We start from the raw sequence: 19,120 nt of genomic DNA, 5'->3' as shown, positions 1-19,120 counted from the left end.
AGGTTGCAATTACGCGTATTTGTTATTGGTTTGTTATTGAAAATAAGTACCTACTATTACTGGATGTTCCGTTCTCTAATCCATAAACACCAGAAAAGATGAAACTCGCCTGATTAAGTAGTGTATTTACACAATGTTTTCGTAGTAAAACCTATACCCGACGTCGTAGCGAAACGGACTACGATTTGACCTCGTCAGCCCCCAGTGGAAATGACCTGTCATGTTTGACAAATGGGTCTTTTGTTTATCGCAGTACACAGGTGTTAATGTGATGTACGATGTAAGCAAACAATCTGGTCAAAACTGGATTATGACTGTTGGATTAAAGTTGGTGAAAAAAAGGGAAAAATACTTGCTTGAAACGGATTTTAATGCATCAAATTCTCAGATAAAAACATTTTATTTAAGGATTATGCTCGTCAGATTTTTGGGAGCCATAGCCGATTCGCGATATATTGGACAACGCGATATAACGGACCGTGATATATTGGAGTTGCAGTGTATGCACTCTGGTATAATTGTCACATATAAGAACTTAAAATCATTCTCTATGTACAGGTAACCCACTGGATACAACTGAGTATTAAAAATTACTCATTTAAGATTCTTCTTTTTTTGTCCAGTGGCCAGTAGCATAACGTCGATAAAAGAGGTCCCTTCGCCGCGAGTTCCTCTTGAGAAACAAGATAAACCTCTGTCAGAAAGTCCGCCCACCTCAGTGGAACAGGTATTATCTCACTAGCAACGAATTGTGGGAAGTCACTGTGTCTGTTGTCCATGGGCAGGACAACTTCCTAAATTTCATCATAAATTGAATGAAGATATCAGTAGAATTACACTAACTGTATTTTAGGCGCGCTCTGTGAAATGGTAGTTTCATTCATGTGCGTAAAGTGTTGTCCGAGATTAGCCTGTGCAGTCTGCCTAAACTTGATTCTTGGAATGAAGAGTCTTTCTTGAGACTAAAAATATCATGCAAGCGGAAAATGTCGTAATCTGGGACGACACTTTACGCACATGCATTAAACCCCCTTTTCACAGAGCACCGTCCATTTAGTTGTAAATTCTAGTGATAAGTAATCATAGTGTACTAATTTGTTACTCAGAGATCCTGAAACAAACTTCATAATATGTCATCCAAAAGTACCCCTTTGAGGAATATTATAATCCACCAAAAGAGTTATTGATTAAATGCATTTAAGGACACAAAATAATGAGGAGTAGTCAAAATTGTGTAATATTTATTGACTGGTCCTTAACCCTTTCAGTAAAAAAAATATATATTTAAAAAAAAAGCTGGTTAAAGCTTAGTTGTAATTAGAAAACAGGTTTAGTGTTAGCATTTTACAAAACTTGAAAATTTCTGCAGACAAAATATCTATTTTAACAAATATTAATTTGAATTTCTTTGTACACACAAAAGCACTAAATGTGTTGTTGTTGTTTTTATTTACATGCATCCAATATTTACAGAGCCCAGTCCAGAGTACCACACCCAGTCTGGCAGGGAGACCAGTGGCCGAGATAAAAATAGAATCTCCAGTGAAACCAAGAACACCTAGATTGCACCACAAAATGGATCGAAGTGCAACCAGTCTTAGTATTCAACAGCGAGTAGCTTTGAGTACCGTCTCAATGCAGAACAGTGCGAAACCAGATAATAGTGCTGACACCTCAAAGCCCTTAGAGTCCAGTATTAGCACCAAAAAACTTGGAAATAAAGAGACGCCTATTATCAATAACTTAACTAAGATTGAAAGGTCAAAAACTTCTTTAAATAGTATTAGAAAAGGAAAATACTCAAGTTCTCCCATTCAGAAAAGTGAAAGTGAAACTAAACTTTTGTTCACTAGTTCACTGGGTCAGGATATTTCAGAGGGCACTAAGGTCGAAGAAAGGTCAAGACCAAATACTAATGACCGGGACCAGAATTTCTCCGTAAATAGTTACCAAAAATCCAAACTCGAGTTTGAAACAAGTAATAGCGCTAACCCTGTAATTAAAATATCGGAAACTCCGACCCATTTAAATAAAGTAGAAAGAGAGAGAACGCGGGAAAAGTTAAACAAAGGTCAAGCGAACGGAAATAGGTCAAGTTCAGAAAGGTTACGTGGCTCCAGAGATACTGTCTTGCCAAAACCGTTACCACCTAGTCAGCAGTATTTGTTGGAACCAGGTCAAGGTCAAATTGAGGCATCGTGGAAGGAGAAAATAGCTGCCAGTCACAAAACTGCGAAGGACGTATTGGACTCTGATTGGCTAACTGAAGTTAAAAGGTATCTAACAATACTTACTGAAGCACTTTGTGTGATATAACTGATTTACTCATTTTCCTATATCCTTTCATGTATATATATTGATATGATTTTTTGGCTTGATTCTAAGGATCACTGTTTTCAGCCTAATTTTCCTATATTCTTCTATATATATATATGTATATATTAATATGATTATTTTCACTGATTTTTTACACCATTACTGTTTTTTATATTGATTTTTTTTGTTCAACAAGCTTTAACTATTGGTAAATATTTATAAATGCATTATATGATTATGAAATATTAGATAAATTGATTTGTGTATGCATTTTAATTGTATTTTCTGCATTTATTAATGAATGATATATATTTATCAATAAGTCCTATAAGTTGGCCTTGGATAACTGGTATATCTTAGTGTGCCTTTCAAGTTTATTTTTCACATGAAAAACTGCCTACACTCTTGTCTGAGTGTTGTTTTGTGAAAAGCATTTGGTCCCTTATTTATCACATATCTTAATCAATTTAGAGACAGAGATTTCTTGAAAGATTACTTGATAGGTTAAAGTGGTGTTATTGCCGACCCATGTATGGTAGTTGTATGGTACATGTAGTTAACAAATGATTTTTGAGGGGTTAGATTTAAATTTAAGAATGATTTTTGAGGCGTAAAATAGTTTACAAATGATTTTGTGGGGTAAAAATAGTTTAAGAATAATTTTTGAGGAGTAATAATAGTTTAAGAATGATTTTTGAGGAGTAATAATAGTTTAAGAATTATTGTTGATGGGTACAAATTTATTAAGAATGATTTATAGGGGTAAAATAGTTAATAATGATTTTTGAGGGGGTACAAATAGTTTAATAATGATTTTTGACGGGTAAGAAGTATAAGAATAATTTTTGAGCGGTAAAAATAGTTTTATAATGATTTTTGAGGGGTAAAAATAGTTTAAGAATGACTTTAAAGGGGTACACATAGTTTAAGAATGATTTTTGAGGAAGTAAACAAGTAACTGTGATAATTTTTGTCCCACTCTTGTTGTCGACATGCCTGATTTTATGAATAGTTAAATACTTTGTCAGTGCCTGTGCACTTCTTTTTCATAAGTTATCAGTGATGTTCTCACATTGTGTTTGTTTAATTCCACACTTCTGATGTGATGTTTGTGTTTTCACTGTGTACTGGCTATATATTATAGCCATCGCCTGATTTTATTTTTGCGTTGTTTTACTAGGCTGAAAATATAGTGAAATGTTTCTCAGGAAGTGTTGGTTATGTTTTAATGTTTTAATGACCTATAGTGATTTTTTGTATGTGTTAAATAAAATAAATGACTATGGTTTAAAAGTAAACAAATCAGGGTCTATATGCCCCGGGTAGGGTGGCATATAGCATTTGAACTGTCTGTCCGTCCGTCCTTCCATCCGAAAACTTCAACATTGGCCATAACTTTTGCAATATTGAAGATAGCAATATTTGGCATGCATGTGTATCTCATGGAGCTGCACAATTTGAGTGGTGAAAGGTCAAGGTCATCCTTCAAGGTCAAAGGTCAAAAAAACAAAACCAAGGGAAGTAACAACTTTTAAAGGGAGATAATTTCTATTTATCATTTGGCTGGTACAGATCATTTTTTCAAGGGAAGTAATATTTTTTATTATATCCCTTTAAAAAATTACTTCCCTAGTAAAAATTATGTTTACCTGCCAAACGATAAAAAATAAATAAATAAATCAAAGCGGCGTAGTAGGGGCATTGTGTTTCTGACAAACACATCTTTTGTTACATTGATATTTGTCAAAAATTATAAGTTATAAATTATGGGGCTTGTATACTCGGAACTAGTCAAATGTCTGATATTAAATAATATATAAATAAATACTTACACAATAAAAATCTACCTTCCCAACTGATTTTTCAGAAAAAAAGTTTCCTCAGAAACATTCATCATATTTTTGAGTCTTAGTGCTTCTCCATTGTTTGTTGGTGGCTCATGTACTTACACTTAAAAGGACCAGAGTACTCTTTAATATAAGACAATGTAACCTGGGTATGGAAAATATACTTAAAGGCATCCTGACTTATACTCAAAGGTACTTTTCAGTGTAATCTCCATACCTTGGGTACTTTGTAATCTACATAAGAGTACCAGAGGTATTTTATGTAGTACCAGCTGAGCTAACAATGACCAATGGAGTCTTCCTGCGTATGTGTACAAATTATTATCACAATTTACCTGTGAATTGTGTCACGTCATGTGGTTTCTGCCGTTTGTATTCACAGTGTATCAGAGAGTTATTCCCGCCCTTTTGCAAATAATCCCACTTTTACCGAGACCGCCGACAGCACTTATTATATCGACCAATCACAACTGTTTCTTCAGCGGACTAACACCTATATGAACTCCCACAGGTATTCTTTATTGACATAGTATTTGCTGTGTGTTTTTACTTTATTTCTTATTAAATATTTATGGGAGAATAGGGCTTAATGTTTGTGCAAATTGTGGCATTTCAGATTAGTCTGTGCAGTCCACACAGGCTAATCTGGGACAATACTTTTTTCTTTTATTTTTCGTTCAAAGGAAGTATCTTTTAAGTGAAAATTCAGTCTAGATGGAGAGTTGTCCCTTATTAGCCTGTGCAGACTGCACAGGCTAGTCTGGGATAATACTTAACGCACATGCATTAAGCTTAGTTTTCTCAGAACAAGGCTAAAATATTTACTTGTATGTTATTTTTTTGTATATTTTTCATTTTAAGCAATTGCAATTGGTGGTGTCAAGCACTTACAATGTAGTGTTTTTATGATGGTGGAATGTTGTTTAATTTTAAAAAGCAAAATGTTGAATCTATAAAAGGTGTTTGTTCTTCCAAACTTGTTTTTATGGACATTGATTTTAGATATTGTAACTTTAAAGTACATTGTATATCATAAAGGATCTTGATAAGAACGATGAAATTTTTTACTTCTTGTTATATTTTTATATAATATAATTGTCAAGATTATATTTTTTACTCTCATCTGTAAAATGTGAAACAGCTTTGTTTATTTAAACGGTTTACAAAGAACTATACCTCACTATTTATTTATTTTTTATTTATTTTTATTTCCAATGATTTCTTTGTTTAAAAAAAAAATACTTTATATTTTGCAGAAGTTTTTATTGGAAATGTTTTTTCTTAAGATGTTTTATTACCAATTTGTCCACAGTTTGTCATCAATATTACATAAGTGTATCATAAACAAGGATTTTATTAGAAATTTATTTTGTAATGTAGCAAAAACGGCCTTCAAAGGTAAAAACCCTTATCTGATTTGTTACTTTCAATTTCATGTAGCATGAACACATACTGTTTTGTTTAACCCTCTAATAAATCTTCTTCCTTTTTTGGCATGATTACTGTACATTGTAAGATATACAAAAATACGCACAAGTGCAAAATATGATTTAAATATGCCAATTTTGGTATGAAAATGTTGCTGATAAATTAGAATGCATTTTTTGTTTGCATGTTAATAAGTTATAATGCTTGTATTTTTTTTACAAAATGTAAAGAAGTCCATAAAAACAAAGATTTGTTTTTCAATTATAAGAAATTATTTCCAACATAGAAAGAAAGCAATTTATAAAAAAATTGTTTTTCCTTTCAAATACCTTTTTCCATCTTGACATCAAATGTGTATTAATTATGACAACATATATCTACAAACCCTTGATAACTGGTATTGCTATCTGTGTATCATATGTTTATTTTACAAAAAAATGTTTTTTTTATTCCTTTTCAACAGGCATATAATCTCTTGCATCATTTTGTAATGGTAATCATCCATCGTTTATTTTCTCGCCTATTTTACACAGCAGGCACAACACACTAGCGCCATTGCAGCGTAAGAGTACAGAACCTTTGGCTCGTCAAACCTTGCCCCACAATGCCCCCCTCACTCCCATACGGGAAAATAGCAATAAGTCTGAAATCAGGTACCCTCACCACGGATTTGCATGCGGTATCCTCATTTCCCATTTTATTTCGCCTCAAAATGCATTATGGGATGTTAATAAGCTTCACTAAATGCATTGAGATGGGCATATAGAATGTTACCAATATGCATTTTAGGGATCCTTCATGAAATTGTAGTGCAAGTAGTATAGTTTCCATTATATGATGTGATTGTATTTTCAGTATTCATACTTTTGTTAATAAAGTTTCCATAAATATGCAAAGGTATTCAAAATCATTTTGGAAATTAAGTATAAATAAGGAAATTTTAAATATGCATTTTCAAAATTTCTCATTTTATAAAAATGCATGCATTTTGAGAATCGTTGATTTGTCATTTAACCATCGTCAATTTCTATGACCTTAAGAAAGGTTTAAGTCATTCATTCTATCACACACTATCACATGAAGTTGTTATAAGACATCAATCTTGGAATAAACTCTTATTTAAGTAATGCTTTAATTGGAGTTTTCCCTGCTGTATTTATTAGTTTTTATTACTAAAAATGAAACCTTATCCAGGCATGCATGAACTTGCTCTATTTTTAATGAAGAAGTCATGGAAAATTGCTTATTATACAATAAGTAAAGACAGACTAGAGCATACATTATACAGAACATTAAATGAACAATTTTCTCACACAAAACTGATGTTCATTCTATGTTTAATGTCTTATTCCAATTTCACTTTTTTCAACAAAATCATGTTGATCAAAATGTTCAAATCATTCCAAAATGCATTGTGGCTGTTTAATAACAAATCATTCAACCATCTTTAACACAACTTTGGTCCCAGGCTGCCATTTATGGCAATCATTTCTTTCTTCCTGAAATGCATGCTTGGTAATTATAAAGCTCAAAGAGAACAAATAACACAGAAAATTGATTCATTATGGTGCCCCTCATAATTATGTACCCCTGTCACACCGCAGCGCTGGCGTCCTTAGTACGACCCAAAAATTCAGTTTATGTCGTCCTCAGGCTGATCATATGCATATGGTAATCACATGACAAACAAGATGGCGTTTATATCGTATTAATATTCACTGTATATCTTGACTTCACTTGCTGCAAAATTTCTTAGCGGGTCACAAAATGACAGCTCCTACTAAGAAAATTTGCAGCGAGTGACCCCCTCTGCATATTGCTTTCTCACAAGGACATAAAATCGCCGTCCTTGAATATGAAATAGTGGCCATAACATGGCCACCCTTTGCGTTCTTGGCATATGGACACTGGCCCCATGTGTTCTCATGGTGACACCCAATTTATTATTGGTAATCTTACCATATTCTTGGTGGCTGTAAAAACACAATAAGAACGCCATTCCGGTGTGACCAGAGTATAATGTTAAAGAATTAACTGAAACATTATACTAATATTACATAAAGAACAGTTTTATACAATATTATAGTACACAAAAACTTGATGTGTTAAGTTAAAAAGTGATTGCAAGTTCTTAAAAATATGTATTTTCTGTAAATCTGTTTATTTGTGCATAAACAATAATTGAATTTGACCCCAGAATGCATTAGTCATGTAAGCAAACTTGTCAAGTATAGTGTTACAGTTGTGAATAAAATTTTAAGTCTAGAGAATTTTGAAAATTATGTAATGAAATAAAAGTGTTTTCAAAGTGATTTTAAAGTCCATGTACAATATGGGTGTTTCGGAGTTTGTAATACATTTTAGAGATTTTGTCATACAATTTTTGGAGTTTGTTATAACATTTTTGGAGTAGTATGCTTTAAGATACAATTTAGCATTACTATCTATTTGCATGTAATTTGTCTGGCCCTAATGTTCCATCATACTTGACATGGATAACTTTCATGCAGATGTTTAATCAGAGCTTCCTATAAGGTCACAGCTGCGCAAAGATTGTTTTATTTATTTCAACCAATTTTAGGCCAGTTACATGTAGCTGGTATTCTTGGTGGGGTTAACTCTTTCAGTGCTCAGGGACCGAATTTTGAAGGCCTTTGCAAACAGATTGGATCCCGATGAGATGCCACAGAACGTGGCATCTCATCAGGATCCAAACAGTTTACTATTCTGATAGTATTCTTTGAAAAAAATCGAAGAAAATGCTAATTTTAGAAATTTAGCAGACAACATTTTAGCAGACGACAAAGTTCCCAGCATGCAAAGGGTTAATTTGAATCCCTGTGGAGCCATGTCATGAGAAAAAGTTTATCTTAACCCTTTTCCTCATAAGAAGCACAGTGAAAATGGCTTTTGCAACCAGCATACAACCAGAACAGCCTGCGAGTAACTCGCAGTCTGTTCAAGTTTTATGCTGTTTGCTGCTCATCAGTAACTAAGAGTTGGTAATTAAGCCTTTAAAAATTGAATTTAGTAAGAAGGGTATTTAATTAAATGTCACTTTCTAAGGGACTACAAATGCATCAAAAAACTAAAGGGAAAGGGTTAATGATTTTTCAGTATTTCTACAAGATATACTTCAACATTGTAGGACTATATGTCTCTATATTTATAACAAATATCCTCTTCATGCCACTTTAATCAATAAGAATTCTTTAAGTATTACATTACAGTTTATTTCTTTTTTAAATAATTTTTTAGAATTAGGTATAACTTGTTATGTGTGATGATGTATAATTTATGTTAATAACACAAGTTCTTTTCATCAGAGATGGTATTGTTTATTAAATTACATACTTAAATATTACTTTTAGGTTGAATTCTACTCAATCTGAAACAAGGTATTGCATGCGTTATAGAAATGCAAACTTCTGAAAAATGTAGAGGTTATCTCATGAGCTTTCCCTTTTGTAGATCATTATTATCGCAGTGGCAGTTCACTTAAGCCATCACCTGAAAATTTATAATAACCAAATCATCTTTATATTACGGATTTCAATGTGTCTTTTATATTGTATCGGTATGTTAATTCCATAGTTAAATATTTTTATTTATAATGTGGGGAGTGGGTCTTTTTGATGTAGGCCCGAAAATTGTTTTGTGAGAGAAATTGTAAATGTTCATATATTGATCATCGGTCATTTACCTTCAGTTTTGGGCAGATTGAAGAAGACATGAAACATTTATTTCATGTCCCTTTCTGTTAAATAGAAATAATCTGAAAATTATGAAAATGTAAAATTTGTAAATGCTTAGTTTGGTAAAAGTATAATGTAAATTAGGAAATTAATCATAAATTTCATTATTGCCAATATTGTTCTCTTTATAGGTATCGGTATTCATCATAACCCACTTAGAAAATAGAAATTAGGATGTTTGGTAGTGTTTATAGTCACATTTATTCAGAGATGGTTAATTTTTAGATCAAAATCCATAACGCCATTTGTTCTACATCGCCAACCTGGTGCAAGGCAGGTACCTACAAAGCTTTAGACGTAACTAACATTTTAATTTGTAACACCATTTTGTTGACTTTATGATAATGCTTGCATTTTAAAACTCAAGGTTAACGAGTATGCTTGTATTGTATGTGCATTTGATCATACAGAATTTCATCTACTATTTGTTAAAAATAGACAAATACGTATGCCTAAAACATACAGGATTAAAAAAATGAAAATGGTTTTTACTACTGGACTTGAAAAGCTCTGACCAATGAAAATGCTTTTTACAAATGGGCTCTAAAACTTTGACCAATAAAATGACTTTAACATAACTGTGTTCTCTTTAAGCATTGACCAATAGACATTGCTTACTACATATGAACTTTAAAGCCATGGACCAATGAAAATGCTTTTGATATTTGTGTTTTACTTACATGGACCAAGTAAAATGTTTTTACCATATGTCCTAAACAATTAACAAAACATACCGAGCAACAATAATTTTTGATTATATTATAACTAAAATAGTTAAAGTAAAAGTTAATAAAAGTGATAATTATAATGTTACATTAAAATAATAAACAATTACTGCTTTGTTTACTTACTATTTAAATTAGTTGTACCTAACAGTTTATAAAAAAGATTATTAATTAATTGTTTATCTATTTATATTATTATAATAATTGCATTAAAACTTGTTTTTTGAGTTAACAAGATGTAGATTTTGTTAAATTGTAATTGGATGATTATATCATTTTGGTGAGATTTTCTAATTTTGAGAATATTTATAATAAGTGATGATCTTGTTCTGGTTACAAGATGAAAAAAAATGGTGATACAATTAAATTTACAATTATATTTTCTTCATGTACATATGTAAAACTTGAATACATATATTATACTGTTTACATTTACACATGAAAAAGACATGTTATCAGATAATGAAATCCTATGATTTTGAAAGATCATAATAAAAGTTCATCAAAATATTAATTAACCAGTAGACTATTGTACATCAGTCCATTTTCCAAGGATTTCAAGTAAATCAAGATAATTTTGAAGCTATAGAGCCCTAGTTTATGTGTTCTCATAAGTCAGTCATAGTTATGTTGATTTGTAACATTATCCAATCAATGCTTGTGGATATCACATGTTTAACTATTTTATTCAAAAGATCATGTGATTTTTGTTTGTGATGTAAATACAGTCAAATGGAGAAGCAAATGATTATGAATATATGGAAATTATACATATAAGGAGCTCACTGTACATGATAAATCCCCGATCTGTCCATCGATCTGTCCATCGGTCATCTCAACCCTTGATTGACATGTATGAAATGCAAGCTTTATGTGTGGCCAAACACAAAGGTCAAGGTCACGCATAAAGGTCAAAATTTAAATAAGGCCATGAAGCAGATTGGCCAGACTGTCTCTTTATCATTCATCATGCAATTTTTAAATAATTCACCAAAAATGGTTCACTGTGCGAAGAAGCTGTTACAACATGTGGGTAAAAGTCAGGTCACTCTAAAGGTGAAAGGTCAAACCTGTGCATGGTTCAGCAGGTTGGAAAAACTTCAAGCCTAATTTTTGTATCCTTTACATTAAACATATTATAGTTAGGAATCTAGTTTTAATTTAGTAACCATAACTAAAACCTTTTGTGGATTGTTTTTTTGATGTTTTTGCATTACTTGAAGATTTCACATATACAGTTGTTTAATAAATTTACAGAATCATATTTTTGTGTTTGTTTTAAACATTCGAATAATACATGTATCAATCTGAAATTTATTATAATGGCACATCAATTAAAATTGATGTTCATGGATACATGTATGATCAAAATAAGCACTTATATATTCTTTATAAATAGTTTTTCATCCTGTGGATTCTAAAATAGTGAGTAGTAGTAAATAATAGTTATAACAATAACTGAACTTATAAAAACATATACATTCATTTTATTTCATATTTAAATACAAACTATGTTATATGTATATTAACACACCATTTATATCCAAATTTACAGTTAGTTTTAGGATACATTTAACTAATTTTCAGGATTGACATAGTAATGTGTGCACAATGAAATGTTCACCAGTTTATTTCAGTTGCTATATTTATTTCAAGATATGTTGTCTTTTTTGGATAAACGGAAACAGGTCATGTTTAGGATGCTTTTATTTTCAGGAATCTTTATTTCAGGATATAGTTTTTCTACCCCTTGTTTCATAATTGCTAATATTTTCAGCTCAAACTAATTTGATAAGTTTGTAATTATTTAAATGTTGTTCTGATAGTAATTTCATGATACGTATCTTACTGTTATTCAGTAATTCAGCTTTGAACAATATCTTAATATTAATATATATTAAAGTATAAAATGGATCTTGCTACTTAATGTATTTTAATGTTTAACAATACAACTATATTGGAAATTTAAGTATGACCACATGCTGATCAAACAAGCTTATATGAGTATGCTCAAGCATTGCTATTTTTATGTTTTTTTATTTTGTATTTAGGATGAAATGCATATAAATTACTTTTAGTTCTATGAAATGTCTTATTAATTCCAATCTTAAAAAAACACAACATTTAATGAACTTAATTACAAAACATGTTCTGAATTCTAGAATCCTTTTTGTGTGTTAACTTTGCAAATAAGGAAATCATTTTTTAATGTTCCCTGTTAGGCCCACAGTAGGAAGGCGGTCCCTAGAAAAGCTTCAGAAATCAACTTCAAACTCTAAGGTCTCCTTTCCTACAAAGACCGGACAGTTTGACATTGACATCATCCAGGAACCTTCCTCCTCAAAACTCGCCAACAAGTTCATCCCGATGCAGCTGAGAACTCAGCCCTCCAACCTCGGACTGGGCCATCTACAGCGTGTGAATACAACCCTGCTGAGTGATGTGGCAGGTAAAGTGCATATATAATTGGGCCGTGGTCTGTGAAAAGGGGTTTAATGCATGTGCATAAAGTGTCATCCCAGAGAAGCCAGTGCAGTCTGCACAGGCTGATCGGGAACGACTCTTTTCGTCTAAACTGGATTTTTGCTAAGAAGAGACTTTCTTGAAATGAAAAATATCATAAAAGCGGAAAGTGTTGTCCCTGATTAGCCTGTGCACACTGCACATGCATTAAACCACCTTTTGACAGAGCACTGCACAATTATTACATGTATAATTATCCCTTTACCATTCAGATAATTTAACTTGTTTTTCCTTAGAAAATTAAATTTAAGACATTTTTTTTTACTAGATTCAAGTTTTAAAGGCTTAATATCCAACCCTAAGATACTGATGAGCGGCAAACAGCACAAAACCTGACCGGACTGCAAGTTACTCTCAGGCTGTTCTTGTTTTACGCTGGTTGCACATAGCCATTTTCGCTTTGCTTCTGAGTGGGAAAGGGAAGGGATAATAGTTATTTCATTAAATTATATTAAACAGAATGATGTTGACATTATCAGTGTTTCCGGTTAGTGCAGGGGTTGGTACATGTGCTTCTCACCAAGGCCACCCTAGGTTCAAAACCTGTTCCGAAAAGCCTTTGAGTTGTCAGTATACAGTACAGGTGCATGGGGCTTCCTCAGGCTCCCCCCCCCCCCATGGAAGAACAAGACACACCAAAATTGAAAATTTTCCTTTAACAACTAAATAGCTGGAAACTGCTACTCTAATTAAAAAATGGTCTCATCTTTTGTGACTCTAGTAAGTTAATAAGGTAGGAGTGCTGGGTCACACTTTGTGCCCAAATATAATGCAGCCTCAGACGCAGAATGACCTAATGAACCTCGAAATACACACACACAATTGTTGACATTATCATAATACTGTTGACATAATCATACCCTTTCCCACTTAGAAGCAAAGTGAAAATGGCCATGTGCAAACAGCATAAAACCAGAACAGCCTGCGAGTAACTTGCAGTCTGTTCAGGTTTTATGCTGTTTGCTGCTAATCAGTATCTAAGGTTTGGAAATGAAGCCTTAAAAATTTGAATCTAGTAAGAAAGTTCTTATATTAAATATAACTTTCTTAGGGACTACAAATTTGTAAAAATACGTATCTAAGAGGTAAAGGGTTATACTACAACTGACTCCTTCCACCCTTGTATCCAGGCAACAACAGCATATCATTTCGCCGTGTGGAGGCAATGACCCGCAGTCAGACACTGATGGACATGAGACATTCCAACCCTGGTGTGCAGGCTAACAGCAGCATTCCCGCTGAGAACCGGCGCGACCTGATGGTTCCTGTAAAAGAAAGGTCAGAGAATGGGAAACACTGCTAGAACAATGTTATTGATGGAAAGAAAAATATTGCCATCCCTCTTATGCTTTCTCTATATTTGAGTATAAAAAAGTATATTTTCACTGACATCAAATTTTCTTTCACCAATAAAATTCTACATGCCTCTGAAAAGCTTTTACTGGTAAGAGCAATCTTCCATAGCTAAGGTATTTTCTTTGTTAATTTATAAAATTAAGCCTTGCTCTTGGGAAATGGTGCTTAATGATTATGCGTAAAGTGTCATCCCTGATTAGCCTGTGCAGTTTGCATAGGCTAATCAGGGATGACACTCTCTGCCTTGACTGGATTTTCATTTAGAAGAGACTTCATTAATATTAAAAATACTATAAAAGCGGAAAGTGTTGTCCCTTGTTAGCCTGTGCAGACTCCACAGGCTAATCTGGGACGACCTTTTTTCTGCTGATGCATTCAAATTGTCAAATTGTCAAACCAGAATGTTTCTCACAGGGAGTCCAGTAGGGGCCGCAGGGCTAGTGGTGGTTCACCCAGCAAGGTCCACAAACTGGGGGAGTCCCCTTCAGGTCGGGCCCAGCGTATGGGGGAACCAGACTCTGTGCTCCTACAGCAGTCTTGGGGATTCAACAGCGCACCGGATATAGGAGCCTTACAGAATGTCCGATAGATTGGAGCTGAATCAGTATTTTGATACTAAGTTTAAGACAAATTAGCTATTAAGAAACTGTTCAAAGTATTTGAAAACCACACTCTGTGGTCCTTTGGAAAATTGACATGTGATATAGAAGCCTTGCAAAACATCTGCAGCCAATTGTATAAATCTGGATATGTCTTATCAAGTGGATAACTTTTGGTTATCTTCAGTTTCATTTTTTTTGGTAAGCGATTGTATAAAAACATAGATATCCAAATAGGTGCAGGTTTTTGATACGTTTTGAAAGGTGTTTGACTTCGTTTATCTTTATTCCAAAAATCTTTTGGATTGCATAAAGTAATCCATATTTATAAAATTGGCAATTATAGTTTGGAGAGCTGCATCAGTGACCTTGACCTCTCAGATACGGACTCTGCCTCATTTGTAGTCCCTTAGTAAATCAAAATGAATTTAAGACTTTTCTGACTTCATGTACATTCAAGTTTTAAAGCCTTCATTTCCAACCCTTAGATACTGATGAGCAGCAAACAGCATTAAACGTGAACAGACTGAGTGACTCGCAGGCTGTTCTGGTTTAATGCTGGTTGCATATAACCATTTTTTCTTTGTTTCGGAGTGCTTAAGGTTTAAAACATTGTTCAAGACATTCAAGTATTTTAAAACATGGTTTTTAAGTCCTTTGGAAGATTGTGAGTTTCTACTTATTTTGTTTGCCTTGAAAAAAAAATCATATGGACAGCCTTTGCATCTGTCTACACAGGAGGATTTAGATCTACAAATTAATTTTACACAGATACTAATGCAACATTTTAAAATGAAGTTTTAATGATTAAACAATCTTAGCAATGATTCCAATTCCTTGAAGGACTTTACAGTTGTTTTAGATGGAAATAATTACAAATGTAGTATTATGCAGTAGGCAATTAATTTCTGAGAAAATGCGGGTACTGGTTTTACATTAATTTTCTATTATTTGAACAATTTTGTTTGTGCTTCTACAAAAGTCATATTGATGTAACGACTTTCCTGCAACCCTAAGTGTAACATTTAAATATGTCTTATTAAATTATTTTTACTCTGACATTTAGCATTATTTTATTCAGAACTTGCAAGATGTCTTTGAATATCAACACACATCGCCCTGACCTCATTTTGACCCTGACAATGAGCTTATATCATACTGTTTTGTAATCGGCCAATGAGAAGGTTCTAACAAGGCCTCTATCAGAGATCATCTTATTGAGTGCAGCCTCTTTTTTTGATAATGTTAGATTTAAGATTCAACACTGGAACCTGTTTTAGCCGCATAGGTTTTTTGTTGTTGGTAAGATGTATATACCCTCTGAAATACTCTGTTGTTCAAACCACAAGGACACTTAGTGTTATGTGACCTAACCTCACTTCACAAACTTCTCAGCTTTGAAAGTTTGCATGTAGGGGCCTTTGTTTTCCTGGTATTTGAGATTTTATTTGTTTATCAATTGTGAGATGAAATTTAGGCAATGTAATTGCTGTGAAAATGTGCTGTATTTTGTTCATTAAAAGAATTTGTTTTCATTTTGTTAAGAGATCTTTGTTGACTTGCTCTATTTAATGCTTCATGTTGAATGTTTCTATTAAGTATCTCATTGAAAGTTTATCTGCTTTATCTATATACATTTCATCCACAGCATAGATACTGTTCCGATGGAAATATATAGTATGTTTATGTACGGGAATCAGGAGTATGATGCTGCTAAATGTGAAATCAATGTGTGGGCATTAACAATAAGTAGTGCATGTAAAGTGTGCATGTTGAAGTGGGGAATGCTATTTTAATTGACTTGAAAGTAAAACTGTGCTTGTTATGTGATTTTGGTTTCGATGTTCTTTTTATACTTTTCTATTTATTATAAATATTTTTTAAATATTTTTATTTGTGATACATTTTATTGCTCATCTTTCATTATTACACTGAAAATAAAAACATTGACATTAAATAGAAATAAAAACCACTGAGTGAATGTGTTATGTGTTATATGGGGCAATAAAATCGGTTTTATAACAGGCTTATAAATATTGCACCTGCGTTATGATATTTATATCTCAAAAGTTGTATAACTTAGGATTTCACAAGTTGTATGACATAATTTTCTACATAGTTGCATGAAACCTATTTATCCATGACAATCTGACACCCATGCGGTAGATGCGGGTGTGTTTTCATGGTCATACATATGCAAATGACATTTTAAAAACATTTGTAATTATTTCGCACAATATTTCTCATAAAGAACGTTCTGATGGAAAAATATATTTGAATATTTTGAATTTTCAAAAGTATTAATAATATATGAGTATATATATTCTTTATTTCCTCCGATATCGAAGATTCAAACATCATAACTATACAATAATCACAAAGCATGTCCAACATAGGAAGAGTGGCATAATTTACAAAATATATAATCATGAATAAATACAATAACACGCACACACACGCGCGCGCACACACCCACACACATACACACACACACAATTCTTAATGATATCCTTTCAGCTGTTGTTATACATGTATTTATAATATCACATACCAAAGTCGAAAGCGAAAGTTGGTGTAATATTTGTAAACATATAAACTTATAAAGTATTCAATAACCACACTATTTAGCTATTATCGATAACTTAAATTACTTTACCTTAAACGAAAACGAAAATTCAAGCTAAAGTTAGGTTATCCATAATATACTGACAATATCATCCTGTAGGTTATTACAAAGAAACATCATAGTAGATTTGAGCGAATATAATATCAGGTTCAATAGGTGAATGATATATGTATGAATTTGATCAAAATACTTGAATCGAGGAAGAAAGAGGATTGGATAAGTCGTGATGTGATTTTCGAAACACAAAGGACGGCGTGGAAGCTGTTCATGTATTTGAGGTAACCGTTGTAAAAAGTGGATACTTAAAGTAACATAAATACTCAAAATCAAAAATTGGTTCGCAAAATATTTCGTCAATTGAAGTTAACTTCAATTGACGAAATATTTTGCGAACCAATTGTTGATTTTGAGTATTTATGTTACTTTTAGTATCCACTTTTCAAATGAGTGTTCCGTATAGCAATAGCTAAAATTTCAATGTCAGATGTCGTATGGTAACGTAGATTTAACGAGCTAATAAATGCTCGTTTTATTAACCAGGTTTTCCGAAGGAAAAAACTGGTTATTACATTGGCGAATGCGGGCGGGCTGGCTGGCTGGCGGGCGGCGGAACAAGCTTGTCCGGGCCATAACTATGTCGTTCATTGTCAGATTTTAAAATCATTTGGCACATTTGTTCACCATCATTGGACGGTGTGTCGCGCGAAATAATTACGTCGATATCTCCAAGGTCAAGGTCACACTTTGAGTTCAAAGGTCAAAAATGGCCATAAATGAGCTTGTCCTGGCCATAACTATGTCATTCATTGTGAGATTTTAAAATCATTTGGCACATTTGTTCACCATCATGGGACAGTGTGTCGCACGAAAGAATCACGTCAATATCTCCAATGTCAAGGTCGCCACGACTAAAAATATATATTTTTTTAAAATAAACTTACAAAGGGGGTTAATTTTGTTTGTTCATTTCAAAAGTTCAGTTTGAGTTTTCTCCCTTTATCAGATTTTTTTCACAATGAAAACCTGGTTTTGTGACAATTTTGTCCCTTGTTTTTTTTGGCACAATATATTCCATTTTTATTTCTCGCAACGATATGAATTCTATGACACACTTTTTTGTCAACTAAACATGTATTGAATATATTTTCTCTCAAACAAAAAAAGCATTTTGTATCTTGTTCAAAATGGTATTAATATAACATAATTTTGAAGTGCTTATTGTTCTTTTACAAATTTATGCTATCATAAAACGAAGCAATATACATCATGATACGTTATAATTGATTTGCCAATGTGGATCAAGATGAAATGTAGATGTGTGTAAGAGTTGTATACTAATCAAAACACAACAGCAAAACAACATGTTGTCAACTGTGTTTCTAATACGGTTAATACCGAAGATGTTTAAAAAACATCAACACTGACCTCTAGAATATAGGAACGCTGAAACTCAACAAACATTATTAGGAGATAAAGTTGTTAAACCATTCGCATTTCTTAAAATGTAAAAGTTAAAATGTATTACGGCTGTGGTACTCTAATACAATACTACTTTCAAATGCATGCATTTAAAAATTAAATAATTTGTTGTGTATGCACTACGCATTAATGTTTAGATTGAATAACTGAAAACTCGAGATGTTTACGGAAAAAAGTAATTTTGTTTCCACCAATATTGCCTATAAAATATACGTATGTTAGTCGACCAAACTTTTGTGTTCGTTTACGTTTTGATTATGTTGAATTTCTTCCTCCTTTGTATTGACTTTAGATTTAATTTTAATATGACTTTTTATAAATTTTATTCTTGGCATGAGCACAAGAGTGTCTTAATTGTTTTGAATAATTTAGTCAGGGTTCATTTATATTCAGATTCTTAAAAACTGGAACTGGATATTTTGTTAGCCTATTTACATCCTTAAAGTAATGCAACACTTATTTCAAT

General features: G+C 32.6%; 1 protein-coding gene across 1 annotated transcript in view; it reads left to right on the top strand.

Annotated features, from left to right (window-relative positions):
* Positions 1-16,173, top strand: part of LOC127834053 (uncharacterized) — a 72,181-nt gene extending 56,008 nt beyond the window's left edge. The window contains exons 19-26 of the mRNA XM_052359622.1: positions 624-727; positions 1,474-2,276; positions 4,546-4,674; positions 5,544-5,561; positions 6,125-6,244; positions 12,294-12,520; positions 13,725-13,872; positions 14,365-16,173. Of these exons, the coding sequence (XP_052215582.1) occupies positions 624-727; positions 1,474-2,276; positions 4,546-4,674; positions 5,544-5,561; positions 6,125-6,244; positions 12,294-12,520; positions 13,725-13,872; positions 14,365-14,539 (1,724 nt within the window). The 3' untranslated portion in view covers positions 14,540-16,173. The remainder of the gene's footprint in view (positions 1-623; positions 728-1,473; positions 2,277-4,545; positions 4,675-5,543; positions 5,562-6,124; positions 6,245-12,293; positions 12,521-13,724; positions 13,873-14,364) is intronic.
* The last annotated feature ends 2,947 nt before the right edge of the window (positions 16,174-19,120 follow it).

Source organism: Dreissena polymorpha, chromosome 6 (assembly GCF_020536995.1).
Source record: "Dreissena polymorpha isolate Duluth1 chromosome 6, UMN_Dpol_1.0, whole genome shotgun sequence".
NCBI lineage: Eukaryota > Metazoa > Mollusca > Bivalvia > Myida > Dreissenidae > Dreissena > Dreissena polymorpha.
This window is presented reverse-complemented; position numbering and strand designations above follow the sequence as displayed.